The sequence below is a fragment of the Gorilla gorilla genome, chromosome 23, assembly GCF_029281585.2.
Source record: "Gorilla gorilla gorilla isolate KB3781 chromosome 23, NHGRI_mGorGor1-v2.1_pri, whole genome shotgun sequence".
Lineage (NCBI taxonomy): Eukaryota > Metazoa > Chordata > Mammalia > Primates > Hominidae > Gorilla > Gorilla gorilla.
The window spans coordinates 40,574,322-40,590,127 of record NC_086018.1 but is presented as its reverse complement, the minus strand read 5'-3'; the positions used below and the strand labels follow the sequence as shown (position 1 = coordinate 40,590,127).

At 53.3% G+C, this 15,806-nt stretch overlaps 2 protein-coding genes across 8 annotated transcripts in view; both read left to right on the top strand.

Moving 5' to 3' along the window:
• POLDIP3 (DNA polymerase delta interacting protein 3) overlaps positions 1 to 6,665 on the top strand; it is a 31,286-nt gene extending 24,621 nt beyond the window's left edge. For 4 of the 7 annotated variants that reach the window (XM_019018239.2, XM_019018240.3, XM_055374777.2 and 1 more), the window contains 2 exons: positions 2,820 to 2,886; positions 4,418 to 6,665. In XM_019018239.2, the coding sequence (XP_018873784.2) occupies positions 2,820 to 2,886; positions 4,418 to 4,595 (245 nt within the window). In that variant the 3' untranslated portion in view covers positions 4,596 to 6,665. The remainder of the gene's footprint in view (positions 1 to 2,819; positions 2,887 to 4,417) is intronic. The other 3 variants (XM_055374779.1, XM_055374781.2, XM_055374778.2) reach the window with 2 other exon arrangements.
• Positions 6,666 to 8,306: 1,641 nt separating this feature from the next.
• LOC101145825 (ribosomal RNA-processing protein 7 homolog A) lies at positions 8,307 to 15,802 on the top strand. The gene is given in 8 exon segments (XM_004063578.5): positions 8,307 to 8,440; positions 9,990 to 10,132; positions 12,206 to 12,278; positions 12,281 to 12,321; positions 13,064 to 13,181; positions 13,552 to 13,649; positions 14,035 to 14,233; positions 15,366 to 15,802. Coding segments are annotated over 8 exon segments (831 nt in total). The 5' UTR covers positions 8,307 to 8,367; the 3' UTR covers positions 15,452 to 15,802.
• The last annotated feature ends 4 nt before the right edge of the window (positions 15,803 to 15,806 follow it).

Below are 15,806 nucleotides of genomic sequence, written 5' to 3'. Positions count from 1 at the left end.
TGTCTCAAAAAATAAATTAGTTGGGCGCGCGGTGGCCTGTGCCTGTAGTCCCAGATGCTGGGGAGGCTGAGGTGGGAGGATCACTTGAGCCTGGGAAGTTGAGGCTGTAGTGAGCTGTGATCGTGCCACTGCACTCTGGAACGTATTCCCATGGTTAAATGATACATGACTGTATGTGCATTTACAGCTATATATTCTAAGCATGGCTGTAACTGCATTCCATGTTTTGGTATATCATGCCTTCATTTTCATTCATCTTGAATTATTTTCTAATTTCCCTTGTGATTTCTCCTTTGACCCATTGGTTATTGAGGATTGTTTCAATTTCCATACATTCATGAATTTTCCAGATTTTCTTTTCTTCTATGAGTGTTTAAGGAAAATATGTATTTTCTTGTTGTTAGGTGGAATGTTCTGTACATGGCTATTATGTCTTGTTGCTTTGTAATGTTTAAGTGCTGTTTCATTGTTGATCTTCTTGATTCTATCTAGTGTTGAAAGTGAAATACTGAGGTTCTGTTTTTTTTTGTTTGTTTGTTTTTTTTTTTTTGATACGGAGTCTCCCTCTGTCACCCAGGCTGGAGTGCAGTGGCATGATCTCGGCTCACTGCAACCTCTGCCTCCCGGGTTCAAGCAATTCTCCTGCCTCAGCCTCCCAAGTAGCTGGGATTACAGGTGCCCACTGTCATGCCCAGCTAATATTTGTATTTTTCGTAGAGATGGGGTTTCACTGTGTCAGCCAGGATGGTCTTGATTTCCTGACCTCATGTTGGCCAGGCTGGTTTTGAAGTCCTGACCTCAAGTGATCCGTCCACCTGGGCCTCCCAAAGTGCTGGGATTAGAGGTGTGAGCCACCGCACCCGGCGAGATCTTTATTACTGTTGGTCTGTTCCTTTCACTTCTGTGTATTTTTATTTTATATATTTGAGGTTCTGTTGTTACTTGCATATATGTTTGATTGTTTTCTTCCTGATGAATTGACCCTTCAATCAAATTTAAATCTCTCTTTACCTCTAGTCACTTTTTTTGTTGTTTTAAAGTATATTTCATTTTATATTACTAATAGCTAATAAGCTAATAAGTAAAAGACCAGCTTTCTTAGGGTTGCTATTTGAGTGATATATCTTTGTTCACTTTTTTTTTTTTTTTTTTTTTTTTTTTTTTTTTTGAGACGGAGTCTCGCTCCATCACCCAGGCTGGAATGCAGTGGCATGATCTTGGCTCACTGCAACGTCTTCCTCCCAGGTTCAAGCGATTCTTGTGCCTCAGCCTCCTGAGTGGCTGAGACTACAGGTGTGCACCACCACACTCAGCTAATTTTTAGTATTTTTAGTAGAAATGGGGTTTTTGCCATGTTGGCCAGGCTGCTCTCAAACTCCTGGCTTCAAGTGATCTGCCCATCTCAGCCTTGCAAAGTGCTGGGATTACAGGCATGAGCCACCAAGCCTGGCCCACTCTTACTTTCAATCTTTTTCTCTCATCGACTGTAAAAATGTGTTTCCTAGGCTGGGCACAATGGCTCACTCCTGTAATCCGCCAGGCGGATCACCTGATTGGGAATTCGAGACCAGCTTGACCAATATGAGGAAACCCCATCTCTACTAAAAATATAAAATTAGCCAGGCGTGGTGGTACATGCCTGTAATCCCAGTTACTCGGGAGGCTGAGGCAGGATAATCGCTTGAACCCAGGAGGCGGAGGTTGCCGTGAGCCGAGATCGCACCATTGCCCTCCAGCCTGGGCAATAAGAGCGAAACTCCATCTCAAAAACAAAAAAAAAAGAAAGAAAAATGTGTCACCTATAGAGAGTGTATAGTTAGATCTTACTGGTTTTTTTTTATTTTAATTCAATCTGACAATCTGTCTTTGGATTGGATTATTTAATCCATTCATATTTAATATTGATAATTAGGTTTATTTCTTCCATTTTACTTTTTTTTTTTTTTTTTTTTTGAGATGGAGTCTTGCTCTGTTGCCCAGGCTGGAGCTCTGCTCACTGCAAGCTCCACCTCCCAGGTTCACGCCATTCTCCTGCTTCAGCCTCGTGAGTAGCTGGGACTACAGGCGCCCGCCACCACACCCAGCTAATTTTTTGTGTTTTTAGCAGGGACGGGGTTTCACCGTGTTAGCCAGGATGGTCTCGATCTCCTGACTTCGTGATCCACCTGCCTCGGCCTCTCAAAGTGCTGGGATTACAGGCGTGAGCCACCGCGCCCGGCCCCATTTTACTTTTTTGTTCCTCTTCAGTGGCTTTTCTTTCACATTTTTTCCCCAATATTTTAATTCCTTTAATGATGTATTCACTAACTTAACTCGAGTAAGATATGGAAATGTTACTCCCACATGGCCCTGTTCCTTCTTCCTCTTTTTTGTGCTATTACCGTTACACGTTATGCTTTGTATACAGTGGGAGTGTGGTCTTCCTAGTGCTTCATCCTTTGTAGACAGAGTAGAAGCCTGTACGTAATGCTTTTGATCATCTTTTCACTGAATTTGATAGCATAAACCTTTTCCCTTACTACTTGGATGGCTTCACATTGAGTCTCGTTTCTCCCTCACTTCCCACTCATCTCTTCCTGTATGAAGCAAGGTTTGTGGCCACTTTGCCTCTTGGTGCTCCACTGCTGAGGTTTCCTCACGCCCTGGGATTTTCTTAGTGTCTGGCTTGACTGGAACCTAGCAGCCCCATCTCCATCTGTGGAGCCAGAACTGCCAGTGGTGGGTGCTTTGACCATTGATAATGGAGGTACAGCCCTTGTCCTCTTGTGTGAGGAGCCGAGGTCTCATAGCAGAGCCTTTTTCTTTCTTTGGTTTTTCAGGGCAGCCAATGAAGTGCAACCTTCACATGAATGGGAATGTTATCACCTCAGACCAGCCCATCCTGCTGTGAGTTCCAAAGGCGGGGTGCTGGGGAGAGGGAGCTCCGTCCATCTCTTTTTGTTCTAATGGGTAAACTGCCTGCATCACAGCTCCCCTTCATCCCCCCATTCCGTTTCCTCTGTTCTAATGGCAGCTGGTCGTTTCATATGCTTAAACTTGACCAAAATGGTTTGCTTTGTCATTTCCCCAGGGGTTGACCCTATAGGGGCTAGCATTATGATCTCATTCTCAGCTTTCTGATTTAGAAATATCTGAGTGGAAGGTGGACGGGGAGGCTGCTTGGGTCTCCTAGCTGTGTGCATCATCCTGGGAACAGAGAACTCCACCTCATGATTGGCTCTGATGGAGACAGTGCCAGATGCTACCCCTTATTTTGTTCCCCAGTGAGGTTTTTTGTTTTTGTTTTTTTGTTTTTTGCTTTTTCAGTTATTTTGAGAGTCTCACTGTGTTGCCCAGGTTGGTTTCAAACTCCTGGGGTCAAGCAACCCTCTCCCCTCAGCCTCCTGAGGACCTGGGACTATAGGCGCACACCATCACGCCCAGCCGGATTTGGCTTTAAGTACAGTGGGAAGCCATTGAAGGCTTTTGTTGCACACAGCTGAGTATACATGCCTGGCCCAGGACTGAGAGATGTTTTGAAGCCTGAGATGCATAAAATGTTGAGACTGTGAGGACTTCACGTTCTAGATAAGGAAGCAGATACCAGGGAGGAGGTTAGACTTGCCAGGGTGAGTGGGATAGTGTGGGGCAGGCCTGAAATAGACTTTGAGATTTAAAAAGACTAGGATTTGAACCCTGGGTAATGAATTATGTGATTTGGATAAGTTCTTAAACTGTGTTCAAGGAATAAGAAATACTTCTTAGGGTTTTGTAACCTAGTAAGTTTGGGAACCACTGGGCTAAACAGAGTTACATCTGTTTCACTTTCGGGCTTCTCAGATTGTGTAATATGCTAATGTATGTTACCATCCAGAAGGAACATGCAGTGTTTCCTAAACTTAAAACCACAATTAGCCAGGTGTGGTGGCATGCACCTATAGTCCCAGTTACTTGGGGGGCTGAGGTGGGAAGATCGCTTGAGCCTGGAAGATCGAGACTAGTGAGCCATCATCATGCCACTGCACTTCAGCCTGGGTGACAGAATGAGATTCTGTCTCAAAAAAACCCCACAAAACCCTAGAACATACAGCACTGCCTGCGTCTCCATTTTCTCATCAGTAAATAAGAAAAACGCAGCCTGGGCCACATAGCGAGACCTGGTCTCTACAAATAATTTTTAAAAATGAGCCAGGCTTGGTGGTACACGCCTATAGTCCTAGCTCCTTAGGAGGCTGAGGCAGGAGAACTGCTTGAGCCTGGGAGATGGAGGCTGATGTGAGCTGTGATTGAGTTTGCTGCAAGGTGGAATGAGATGAAGGGGTATGGAAAGTGTTACACCCAGTGCCTAGCTCATGACAGATGCCCAGTAAATGGTGGGTCCCCTCCCCATCTAAGGAAAAACTGACAAGAATTTTTGACCCTTCTCTGCTCTCCACAGGCGGCTGAGTGACAGCCCATCAGTGAAAAAGGAGAGCGAGCTGCCTCGCAGGGTGAACTCTGCCTCCTCCTCCAACCCCCCTGCTGAAGTGGACCCTGACACCATCCTGAAGGCACTCTTCAAGTCCTCAGGGGCCTCTGTGACCACGCAGCCCACAGAATTCAAAATCAAGCTTTGAGCAGGGGAGTGAGGCAGCCAGAAGTGGGGGCAGAGGAGGGTGGCTCTGTTTCCCCAAGGCAAAGCTTATGACCAATGGGCCATCGGACTGGAGACCCCTGATTGTGGGAAGGGTTGCCAGGGATAAAGAGCTTCCTCACTGGATGGGACCCGCCTTTCTGTGTTGTGTTCTGCCCTGTGCTCTTCTCTCTACGTTAACGTTTCCTGTAGTATGTTTCTTCTCCATCTCATCGCCAAGGTAGGCTTGTGTTTTTCAGTGTGTGCCTCCCTGAGCCTCAGCCCCAAGCTGATTTCTTATCTGGAAATGGTACACTGAATTCTCTGGGTGGCTTTCTTGTGGCCCCATGGGAGGCAGCGTGGGGGCTGTCTGAAGGACCCTGCTTTTTCCAGTGGCCGAGGGGCTGCCTTTCCTTTGTGTGTATTAAGCTTTTCAAACAGTGGAGGGGATGGAAAGCCCTGGTGTCCTGACGGGAGCCAGGTCGGCCTGAGAGCTGTGCCGCTCCTCTGTCTTGTCAGTGGAGGTGCCTGGGTGGGGAGCAGGTCTCAGGCCTCTTGTCCTCTCCCCAGTGGCTCCAGGCCTCACTAGTGGCAAGGGCAGGATGAGGCTGCACCGCTGGGAAGAGTCTATCTAAGCTCTTGGCTTGGAGTCCCGTGTCGTCTCTGCCCAGAGGAAGTTCTCCAGAGTTCACCTTTCCCTTTTCCTTGAGTTGTGCTGAATGCCCCACCCCAGCTCTCTTTCCCTTCTGGGTGTCTCTGCTGGGAGGGGGCTGTGTTGTGAGCCCTCCCGGTTCTCACCTCGCCTGGCACTTAACCACACCCTGGTTTTGTGTAGCCGCCAGCTCTCTTCTGTTTGGGCCTTTGAAAGGCTCAGCCTCCCATTGTGCAGTGCTTGGGTTTGGAGCTTATTTGAATGGAAGAGGTCAGTTTGTTCCTGGCTCTCCATTTCTGGCCTCAGTTGTCTACAAGACAGTGGTCAGGGATGCCTGGAGGCATATATCCAGCTGCCACCAAGGGGCACTGTTTGTTCCCACTTGTGTGAGTGACCCATCCATCCATGACCAGAGGATTATTTTCCTGCCTTGGCAGAGGAGGAGGAGTCAAGGGAGCAGGGCAGCTCTACCAGGCAAGGTGTTTCCCCAGCATAGGCGCAGGCAGTTGGGACAAAACTTCAGAGCCCAGGCAGTCCCTGAATGACCAGGCCAGTGTTGTCACTGAGTGGTCCCCTGCTGGTTGGGAGTGAAGAGAATCCAGGCTGGCAGAGCTGGAGCCAGTTGGGGAGCACGGTTCTGGGAGCTCTGCAAAATCAGTAGCAAGTGCTGGGAAAGGCGCATGCTGAAGATACTCAAGAGCTCCCAAGATTTGCTTGAGGCTAGCCCAGTGAAGAAAAACCAGAGACTCATGTTTCCAGCGGTCAGTCTGTCAGGCAGGAAGGACCCAGGGTTTGAACCCAGCTTCAGTGTGCAGGCTCTGAGGCTGCCCAGGACGGGAAAGTCCAAGGAAGGGGCCTGGTGGTGCTCCACTTGCAGTTCTTTAAAGAATGCTGCTTTTTATTCTCCTAACCCTTTCAAGTGGGTGCAGACTTCTCGTTAGCAGCTGGAAGACATTCCTCCCACACTTTACCCTTCCTGGCCCAAGAGAGCATCCAGAAGGCAGTAGGACCTGGTTTTTCAGGTACTGGGAGCAGGGGGCTCACTGCTTGCACTCTGCTTAGGGTAGGGATGGTAAATATCCTGCCTGCATGGCTTTACCCTCCCTCTCATCCCAAAGCAGGTATCTTCTGGTTGTCACAGAGTTTCACTGAGTCCAGCTGCAGCCACGTGGCCATCTGGAGCTGGTGCTATAGGTGACCATCTGGTACATTGAGGGGACCTGTTTGCCTCCTCCGCTCTATAAGCAGTCATCTTGGGAGACCGGGAGGAGAAGGTGGTGGGCTAGTCCTGTGTCCTCCATTTCCCATGCCTCTATGTTACCCATCTGTGTCTCCTGTGCAGAAGGAGAGGAAGGGGCATTAAGAGATGAAGGGTGATTATGTATTACTTATCCATTTCTGAATAAACATTTGTTATTCCTACCTTTGAGTTATCTTTTTTTTTTTTTTTTGAGACAAAGTCTCACTCTGTTGCCAAGGCTGGAGTGCAGTGGCACTATCTCGGCTCACTGCAACCTCCGCAGCCAGACTCAAGTAATCCTCCCACCTCAGCCTCCCAATTAGCTGGGACTGCAGGCATGCATCACCATGCCTGGCTAATTTTTGTAGAGATGAGGTTTCACCATGTTGCACAAGCTGGTCTTGAAATCCTGACCTCAGGTGGTCTGCCTGCCTCGGCCTCCCAAAGTTGGAATTAACAGGCGTGAGCCACCACGCCCAGCCAAGGGTTTTAATCTTGCAGGGATTTCAACATTTGGGGTGCAACTTAATTATTTAAATAATAGAGACAGATTCTTGCTATGATACCCAGGATGGTCTTGAACTCCTGGGCACAAGTGATCCTCCTGCTTCAGCCTCTCAAAGTGTTGGAGTTACAGGCATGAGCCACTGCTCCCCGCCAGGGATGCAAATTACTTGATACTCCTCTCCAGAAGGTGGGGTCCTGTGCCCCTCCTGAACCCAAGTGTGCTCTGTTACTATGACCAGATGTGACTCTGCCATTTCTGTGCCTAGGCTTTTAAAGATGGTCACTTCTCCATTTCCTGTGCCTGGAACATTCTCTGGGAGCCTTGACACCACATTTGAAGTTGCCTATTGGGGCCAGCATGGTGGCTCACGCCTGTAATCCCAGCACTTCAGAAGGCCGAGGCAGGCAGATCGCATGAAATCAGGAGTTTGAGACCAGCCTAACCAACGTGGTAAAACCCTGTCTCTACTAAAAATTACAAAAATTAGAGGGGGGTGGTGGTGGGCGCTTGTAATCCCAGCTATTCAGGAGGCTGAGGCAGGAGAATCACTTGAACCCGGGAGGCGGAGTTTGCAGTGAGGTGAAATCATGCCACTGCACTCCAGCCTGTGCAACAGAGCGAGGCTCTGTCTCAAAAGAAAAAAAATAGTTGACTATCGGTTTGGCATGGGGGCTCATGCCTCTTGTCCCAGCACTCGGGATGCTGAGGCAGGAAGATTACTGGAGCTCAGGAGTTCGAGACCAGCTTGGGCAATATAGTGAAGCCCTATCTTTGCAAAAAACGAAAAATTAGCTCAGCTACTCAGGAGCCTGAAGTGGAGAATCATTTGTGCCCAGGAGGCAGAGGTCCCGGTGAGCTGTGATCATGCCACTATACTCCATCCTGGGCAACACAGTGAGACGGCAGAAAAAAAAATAGTTGACTACTGAGTCTCATATCTGATTGCCCACCTGACATCTCCCCTGAGTGGCCTAATGGGCATCTCACCACGGCCCACAGAGAACTGATCTACTCCATTTTCCCTAAGCTGGCCCCTCTCCTGCAGTCTTCCCATGTCAGTCAATGACAACACCATCCTCTTAGTTGCTCAGACTGAAAACCTAGCAGCCATCCTGGATTTCTCTCACACTGCCTATTCAACGTGTGAATGCATGAGCGGAAAGCTGAGTTCGCACTCGTGACTGGCCGGGGTCAACTCTTGACATTCGCTCCCACTTTGGCGCGCTGATTGGCCTCTGAGCGGATGAAGGTTGGGCCCTGGCGGGCGGGGCCGGGGAGGCGGGCTTGGAGCGAGGGGGCGGGGCAGGCGCCACGAAAACGCGTTCGCGCCGGCGCCGAACCGCAACTCCCGGCGACTCGCGCTCCCGGGTGGCAAGATGGTGGCGCGCAGGAGGAAGCTCGCGGCGCGGGACCCGGAGGACGGTATCCCGAGCTCACCGTGCTACGCAGGTAAGGGGCTCCGGAACGCGAGACCGGGGGCGGCCAGCATCGCCGGGAGGTGTTTGGGGGCTGGCGGCGGCCGGGGGTCCCCAGGAGCGGCCGCACGGTTGGGTGTGAGCCCCGGTGGCCCCTGGCCCCAGGCTCCGCAGGTCTTGAGGCTCCGGGGTCCCGAGGACCCACGCGGCGCCCTTCTGCCTGCTCACTTTCCCGGGGCGAGCCCAACTTGGTCCACGCTTCCCTTGGGTGAGCCCGCCTCTGTGCACACTCTCACCCAGGGCAAACCCATTTCCGTCCACACCCGCTTGTCCAGGTGAGCTCATCCCCTTCTCATCGCCTCTGCTCCTAGTCCAGCCCCCATCAGCTCTTACCTGGGCTGTTATAGGCCCTCCTACTCGGTTGCCCTCCTTCTCCTCTTGCCCCTGCTTCTGTTCTCCACCCACGTGCCAGAATGTTCTTTTAAGGACATTTAGATTCGATCATGTCTGCCGCGCCCACGATAGGCGCCACACCCACTGCATTCCCTCCAGTGGCTTTATCAGGTAGCTTCTAAAACAAAAACCAGACTTCTTAACCTGTGTGGGCCAGGTGGTCTGGCTGGTGCCGACCTAAAGCTCTTTCTGTTCCTCTGAGGGAACATGCTTTTTCCCCCCTCCGGGTTTTTGCACGTGCTGTGCCGGTTTGTTGCACAGTGGCGTTCTGTTCTGAGCTTTAATGTTGCTTCCTCAAAGAGGCCATCCGTGATGGCCTATGGAAAGAAGACCTCTGCCACCCCATCACCCTGTAATGTTTCTTTCACAATTGATACAAGTTTGCTGTATGCTTACTTGTTAATTGCCTTCTCCGTTATTGCAACTGAGCTTCCTGAGTTCAGGGACCGCAGCTCTATGCCAACCGGTACTCTGACGGAGGTGTGAGAAAAAAAGAAGCAGTTCCTAACTTTATGAGGATTACAGTCATGGGTGTGCCAGCGATTAACCAAAGAATCTCATCAGTATAGCCTCCAGACTGTTAAGAGAAGCTGTGAAGGCACAGGCAGTGGGATCTGACCTGGCAGGAGGGGCTGGGGGTGATGCTAAGGCTCTCCTGAGGAAGCGAGGTTTGAGCTAAACCTGAAGGTTAGCGGGAGGGAAGAGGGTGACAGGCCAGGTAGAGAGGCCAGCATGTGTGAGGCCCTGGTGTACCCAGGGGAACAGGGAGAATCCAAGGTGGTGGGGGAAGATGGTACGAGAAGAGGTCACAGTGACAGGCAGGGTCTCACGGGGCTTTCAGCCATGGTTAGGATTTTGGTGTTGACTCCAAGAGCTGCAGGGTTCGAGCTTCCCTCTCATTGCGCCCCCATCTGTAATCATTGCCCATTTATCTTCTCTCTCCCTGCACCGCCTTGGGAGGCCGCACAGGCTTTGCCAAAGGGTAGGGTAGTGGGAGTTGGTGAAGGGATGGATGGATCCATGAACAGATAGGACTAGACAGGGATGTGGAGAAAGGAAGTTGTGTGAGTGTCTCGCTGACCTCAGCTCAGGGTAGCCTGGCCATCTCTCCCCTCCCATTTCCTTTCCAGCTATTCCAATCAAGTTCTCTGAAAAGCAACAGGCTTCTCACTACCTCTACGTGAGAGCACACGGCGTTCGACAAGGCGCCAAGTCCACCTGGCCTCAGAAGAGGACTCTTTTTGTCCTCAATGTGCCCCCGTACTGCACAGAGGTGAGCTAGTGTCTGGGAGGGGACCTGTTGGCTCAAGGTCCCATGGCCTCCACCGAGTCCTTGGTGGTGAGATGGACATAGCTAATGGGAGCCCCAGAGGAGAGTGTCAGGAGGGCTACCGTGATCTCCAGTCAGGAAACTGGCTTTTTAAAGATGTCTTTAAAAGTATAATCCTGCCAGGCACGGTGGCTCATGCCTGTAATCCCAGCACTTTGGGAGGCTGAGGTGGGCGGATCACCTGAAGTGAGGAGTTCCAGACCAGCCTGGCCAACATGGTGAAATCCCGTCTCTACTAAAAAATAAAAAATGAGCCAGGCATGATGGTGTGTGCGGGTAGCCCTGGCTACTCGGGAAGGTGAAGCATGAGAATCCCTTGAACCCGGAAGGCAGAGGTTGCAGTGAGCCGCGATTGTGCCACTGCACTCCAGCCTGGGCAACAGAGTGAGACTCCATCTCAAAAGAACCCAAAAAACCCCAAAAATTAGCCGGACGTGGTGGCGCACGCCTGTAATCCCAACTAGTTGGGAGACTGAGGCACAAGAATTGCTTAAACCTGGTAGGCAGAAGTTGCAGTGAGCGAAGATCGTGCCACTGCACTCCAGCCTGGGCAACAGAGTGAGACTCTCAAAACAAAAAAAAAAGTATAATCCTAAGTAGCCCAAGGCTTTTTTGCATATTACCGAAAGTTGTTTGAATTACGTGTTTTCTTCCAGATTGTACATGTCCATAATTTAAAAGTAGGAAAGTATAAGAAAATAAAAACTGCCTCTAATTCTATCCAAACACAACTGTTAATTTTTCTTTTTTTTTTTTTTTTTTTTTTTTTTTTTTTTTTTTTTTTTTACAGAAACTAAAGTAAGGGAATTGCTGGATTTTCTTTTCTTTTTTTTTTTTTTTTTTTTTTTTTTTTTTGAGACAGAGTCTCTCTTGCTCAGGCTGGAGCACAGCGATCACGACTCACTGCAACCTCCACTTCCTGGGTTCAAGCGATTCTCCTGCCACAGCATCCAGAGCAGCTGGAATTACAGGCGCCCACCACCATGCCCGGCTCGTTTTTGTATTGTTAGTATAGACAAGGTTTCACCATGTTGGCCAGGCTGGTCTCGAACTCCTGACCTGAAGTAATCCACCCCCTTCAGCCTCCCAAAGTGCTGGGATTACATGCGTGAGCCACCGCCCCGGCCAAGGGAATTGCTGGGTTTGTTTTCAAAAAAGAAACCCTAATTTGTAAAAGATTCCTCTAAACTTAGAGAAAAAAAGAAGCATGTAGAAGAGGGGGTGTGAGTTCTGACCTTTTTTGAAGTGCAGCATGTGTGCCGGGAAGGGCCCCAGTGGCAAGTGTCCAGCTCGCTGCATCCCAGAGACAGAACATACCTGTGTAGTCAGCGCCCAGGTGGAGACACAGCAGCACATCCCAGAACCCCCGCTGCCTCCACCACAGACAACCACCATCCCAACTGTCACAGCATAGGGTCACTACTGCTGATTCAGGTAGTAAAACTTGTCACAGGAAATCAGAATAACAGCAAGAATGTCCCCACCTGTCTCCAATGAGAGAGAGCAGGAATGTGCCGGCCACAGTGGCTCACGCCTGTAATCCCAGCATTTTGGGAGGCCGAGGTGGGCGGATCACCTGAGGTCAGGAGTTCAAGACCAGCCTGGCCAACATGGCAGAACCCTGTCTCTAACTCAAAATACAAAAATTAGCCGGGTGTGGTGGTGGGCGCCTGTAATCCCGGCTGCTCGGGAGACTGAGGCACGAGAATCACTTGCAACCTGGAGATGGAGGTTGCAGTGAGCTGAAATCACTCTACACACTCCAGCCAGGGCTACAGAGCAATACTCCAACTCAAAAAAATTAAAAAAAAAAGAGCAGGAATATCGACCTCCATATTGTCCCTGGGGAACAGGTCGGAAGGCCATGGTGCCCACAGGCTCCCGGCTTGGGCAGATGTGGCTGTGGCTCTGAGTCCTTCAGCGGCGCTGGACCCCTGGCAGCGCCACCCGTGGTGGAGGGAGGCTTTGGGATGGCCCTGCGGATGCTCACACTTGGCTTCCGTCTCCCTGCGGCAGGAGAGCCTGTCCCGCCTCCAGTCCACCTGTGGCCTCGTCCAGTCTGTAGAGTTGCAGGAGAAGCTGGAGCTGGCTGGGAGTCAAGGTCGAAGTTTTTTCATCCAAAGCCAGTTCCGGTGAGCCGCCAAGCCCGGGGTTCCACTAGAGTGAGGGGGGTGGGGCACTGTCCCCAGTGTGTTAGGGGAGCTGGCAGTGGGACGTCAGAGCATTCTCTGGTCCTGAGCCCATCCTCACCGTGTGTGGTGTAGGAGACTGTCCGGGTGACAAAGCCTGCGATTCCTTCCCAGATTTGCCACATCCTTGCACTTCCTGCCTGGCTTTTTCCGTCCCGTGTTAAAGCTCAGGGACCGTCTCTGCTGGCCGCCTGCAGGGCCTTCCCCAGCTTCCCTCCTGCTTCCCCACTGAGGGAGCTCCTTCCCCAGGCTTGGGGGCCGGGTCTCCAGGAGCACTGTTCTTCACAGCTTTCCCAGTGGCCCTGGAGCCCACACCTCCTCCCCACACAGTGGCATCTGGCATGGTGTGTGTGCCCAGGCCTGGGTTCCAAAAACCTGCCGTGGCCCAGGGCGACCCCTGCATTTCACCGCATCACTCCCGTGACTGGAAGAAAGGAAGCCTCTGTATCCTCTCTTCCTGGGGAGGAGTTGGGAACAGCTGTCACTTCCCGCAGAAGCAGGATCACTGGAAGTGTGGCTGCCCCTGACCTGGATTATGGGATGGCCTGTGGTTCTCTTCATGGCTCAGGAATAGCCTAGCACCGTCTCCCCTGGTATAGCTACCACCTAGGCTGAGGGCAGGCCTGGAGACCTTGTGCCAGACGTGGGAAGGAGCCGCCAACCTCTGACATCTCTCTCTCTTCAGGGTTTCCAGGTAGCCTACGTGGTGTTCCAGAAGCCAAGTGGGGTGTCAGCGGCCTTGGCCCTGAAGGGCCCCCTGCTGGTGTCCACAGAGAGCCACCCTGTGAAGAGTGGCATTCACAGTTAGTACTGCGAGAGGTGTCTGGCGCCTCCTTTCTGGGCTCCGGGTTGGCAGGACACTCTATGGGGACAGTGTCTGAATGTCACAAGCCAAGTCCATGCTCCCTGAGAGCAGCGTGTGGAGGCCTGGGCAGGAGGACCATGGGGCTGTGTCTGGGTCCCCAGGGAGTCGTTAGCCTGAGCCCCTGGCACAGAGCGGCACAGGCATACTGGGCAGGCAGAGCGAGGGCCCAGCTTGCAGCCCCTGGGCTCTCCTTAGCACCTGCGCCCCGGGCCCTGTGGGAAAAGGTCCCAATTTGCCTGGCAGGCCCTGGGGTGGGGCCCAAATGCCAGGCCTGAGGAAGCCCCGTTTCCTGGCTCCCTTTTCCTCAGAGTGGATCAGTGACTACGCAGACTCCGTGCCCGACCCTGAGGCCCTGAGGAAGGAAGTGGACACGTTCATGGAGGCATATGACCAGAAGATCGCTGAGGTAGAGGCCCCGCGGGGTCGGCCGAGCACCGCATCGCCCGTGTGGCTGTGGGAAGGTGGCGCCCCAGAGGGAGGGCGGTGGTGGCCTGTCCTTGGCCACTCTGTAGAGGCCAGGCTCCCTGTTTCCCTGCTGGATCCTGGGCTGCCTGGCTGGGTGACACACGTAGTCTCCACATGGTCTACAGTGGAGAAGGAGGCAGCGCCGGCAGGTCCGTGCCCTCCCCGCCATCCTTAGCCCCAACACTGTGCTGGGAGGAGGGGAGCAGCCCTCCCCTGCGGGGGCTCAGGGTGGTTCTGACTTTGGGAGGAGGGCGTGGAGGGCGCGCTGCTGGAGGCTGCAGGAGGTCCCAGGCGCCCACCGGACGATGGGATCACCTTCCTTGCAGGAAGAAGCTAAGGCCAAGGAGGAGGAGGGGGTCCCTGACGAGGAGGGCTGGGCGAAGGTGACCCGCTGGGGCCGGCGGCCTGTGCTCCCCCGGACTGAGGCAGCCAGCTTGCGGGTGCTGGAGAGGGAGAGACGGAAGCACACCCGAAAAGAGTTGCTCAACTTCTACGCCTGGCAGCATCGAGAGAGCAAGATGGAGCGTAAGCCACCCCCAGTCCATCCTCAGACCCCTCGGCCTTGGCCCCAGCCATGGATGAGGCCTGTGGCCAGTGCTCCTGAGGGCGGGCGCTGGACTTGGTGGTCGAGGAGGGAGGGCGTCCCTAAGCACAGGGCTCGCACCAGACTCTGTGGAAAGAGGCCCAGCCTGGCAGCACCCTGTGTGGCGCTTCCCCATCACCCCCCAGGGGCAGATGCATTTGCTCAGTGGGTGGGGACCCTAGGTCATCAGTGCCCACCTCTGGGTCCCTGTGCACTTAGTGCTGGCGCTCGTCAGCCTCCAGCTCACAAGGAGTTCAAGTGCAGAGGGGGCTTCTGAACCCACTGTGGGTGCAGAGAAGGTGCTGCAGAGTATGTGTGTTGGGTTGGTGGTGGTGGTGGGGGTGTGTGTGTGTGTGTCAGGTGGCCCCGCACAGGACCCTCCCATGCCTGTGGGCCCGATCGCCTGTGGCCCACTCCTGGTGCTGCGGCTGAGCCTCCTGCCCCACTGCCTGGTGTCCCTGTCTACAGAACAGCTTCCCTGTGGGCCCAGGGGAGGGTTCTCCTGGCCCTGGCTAGGGCACAGGGACGGGCTCTGCGGCAGGCCCTGAGCCGCCCGCCCAGTCACTGGTGCTTTCCCTGCCTGGCTGGCCCTCCTGGCTCCCGCTCGTGCTCGCTCTAGACCCTCAGCTTCCCCCTCAATGCCATCAGCCTCCCACTGACCTAGGCCACCCGGTGACCAGAGTTGCCATCTGCATTCACCAGCACAAGGGCTGGGGTCCCTTTACTGACTCTCAGGGTTCTCCAGGCCGAGCGGTCAGGACTCCTTCCTTCCCCCTTGTGCAGGGATGGGGGTGGGGGCGGGTACCTTTGCTTTGTCGCTAGGGCTTCATCTCCAGGCTGGGGGTGCCAGTATCTCCCACTTTGGCCTTGCCCTTGGACTCGGCCTGCTGTCGGGTTCTGTTTACTGACAAGATCCAGACCCTGCCCCCACAGCAGAGCTGGGAGGAGGATGGGCTGGTGGGGGAGACATAGCCCCACCCCCACAGTAACTGGGAGGAGGGGTGGGGCATGAGCAAGCCAGCTTCCCCGGGGGCGCACTGTCTGACCCTGCCCCGCGCCTCCTCTCACCCCCAGATCTAGCGCAGCTGCGCAAGAAGTTCGAGGAGGACAAGCAGAGGATCGAGCTGCTGCGGGCCCAGCGCAAATTCCGACCCTACTGAGCTTCGAGAGCCGCAGTGGATGGCTGGAGGTGCAGGGCCAGGAGGAACATGAGGTGAGGCAGGGCCTGCAGCGGTCTCTGAGAGGCTGAGCTCTGGCCAACGGGCCCCAGGTTGAAGGCCACCGCGTCGAACAGCCCCATCAGAGTCCACACAGGCCAGGAGTGAAGGACCAGGCCACCCCTCGGGTCTTGTGCTTCAGCAGTCCTGGGGACCCAGGCGTGCCCAGAGGAGGACTTGCCCTTCCCGCCTCTTGCCTCCACACCCTCCTCTCAAGGACCCTGGATGAATCTGTTCTGTGCTCCCTTTTCCCTCAATGCAAAAGCCCTTGCTGGCAACGAAAAAGCCTCAAAAGCAG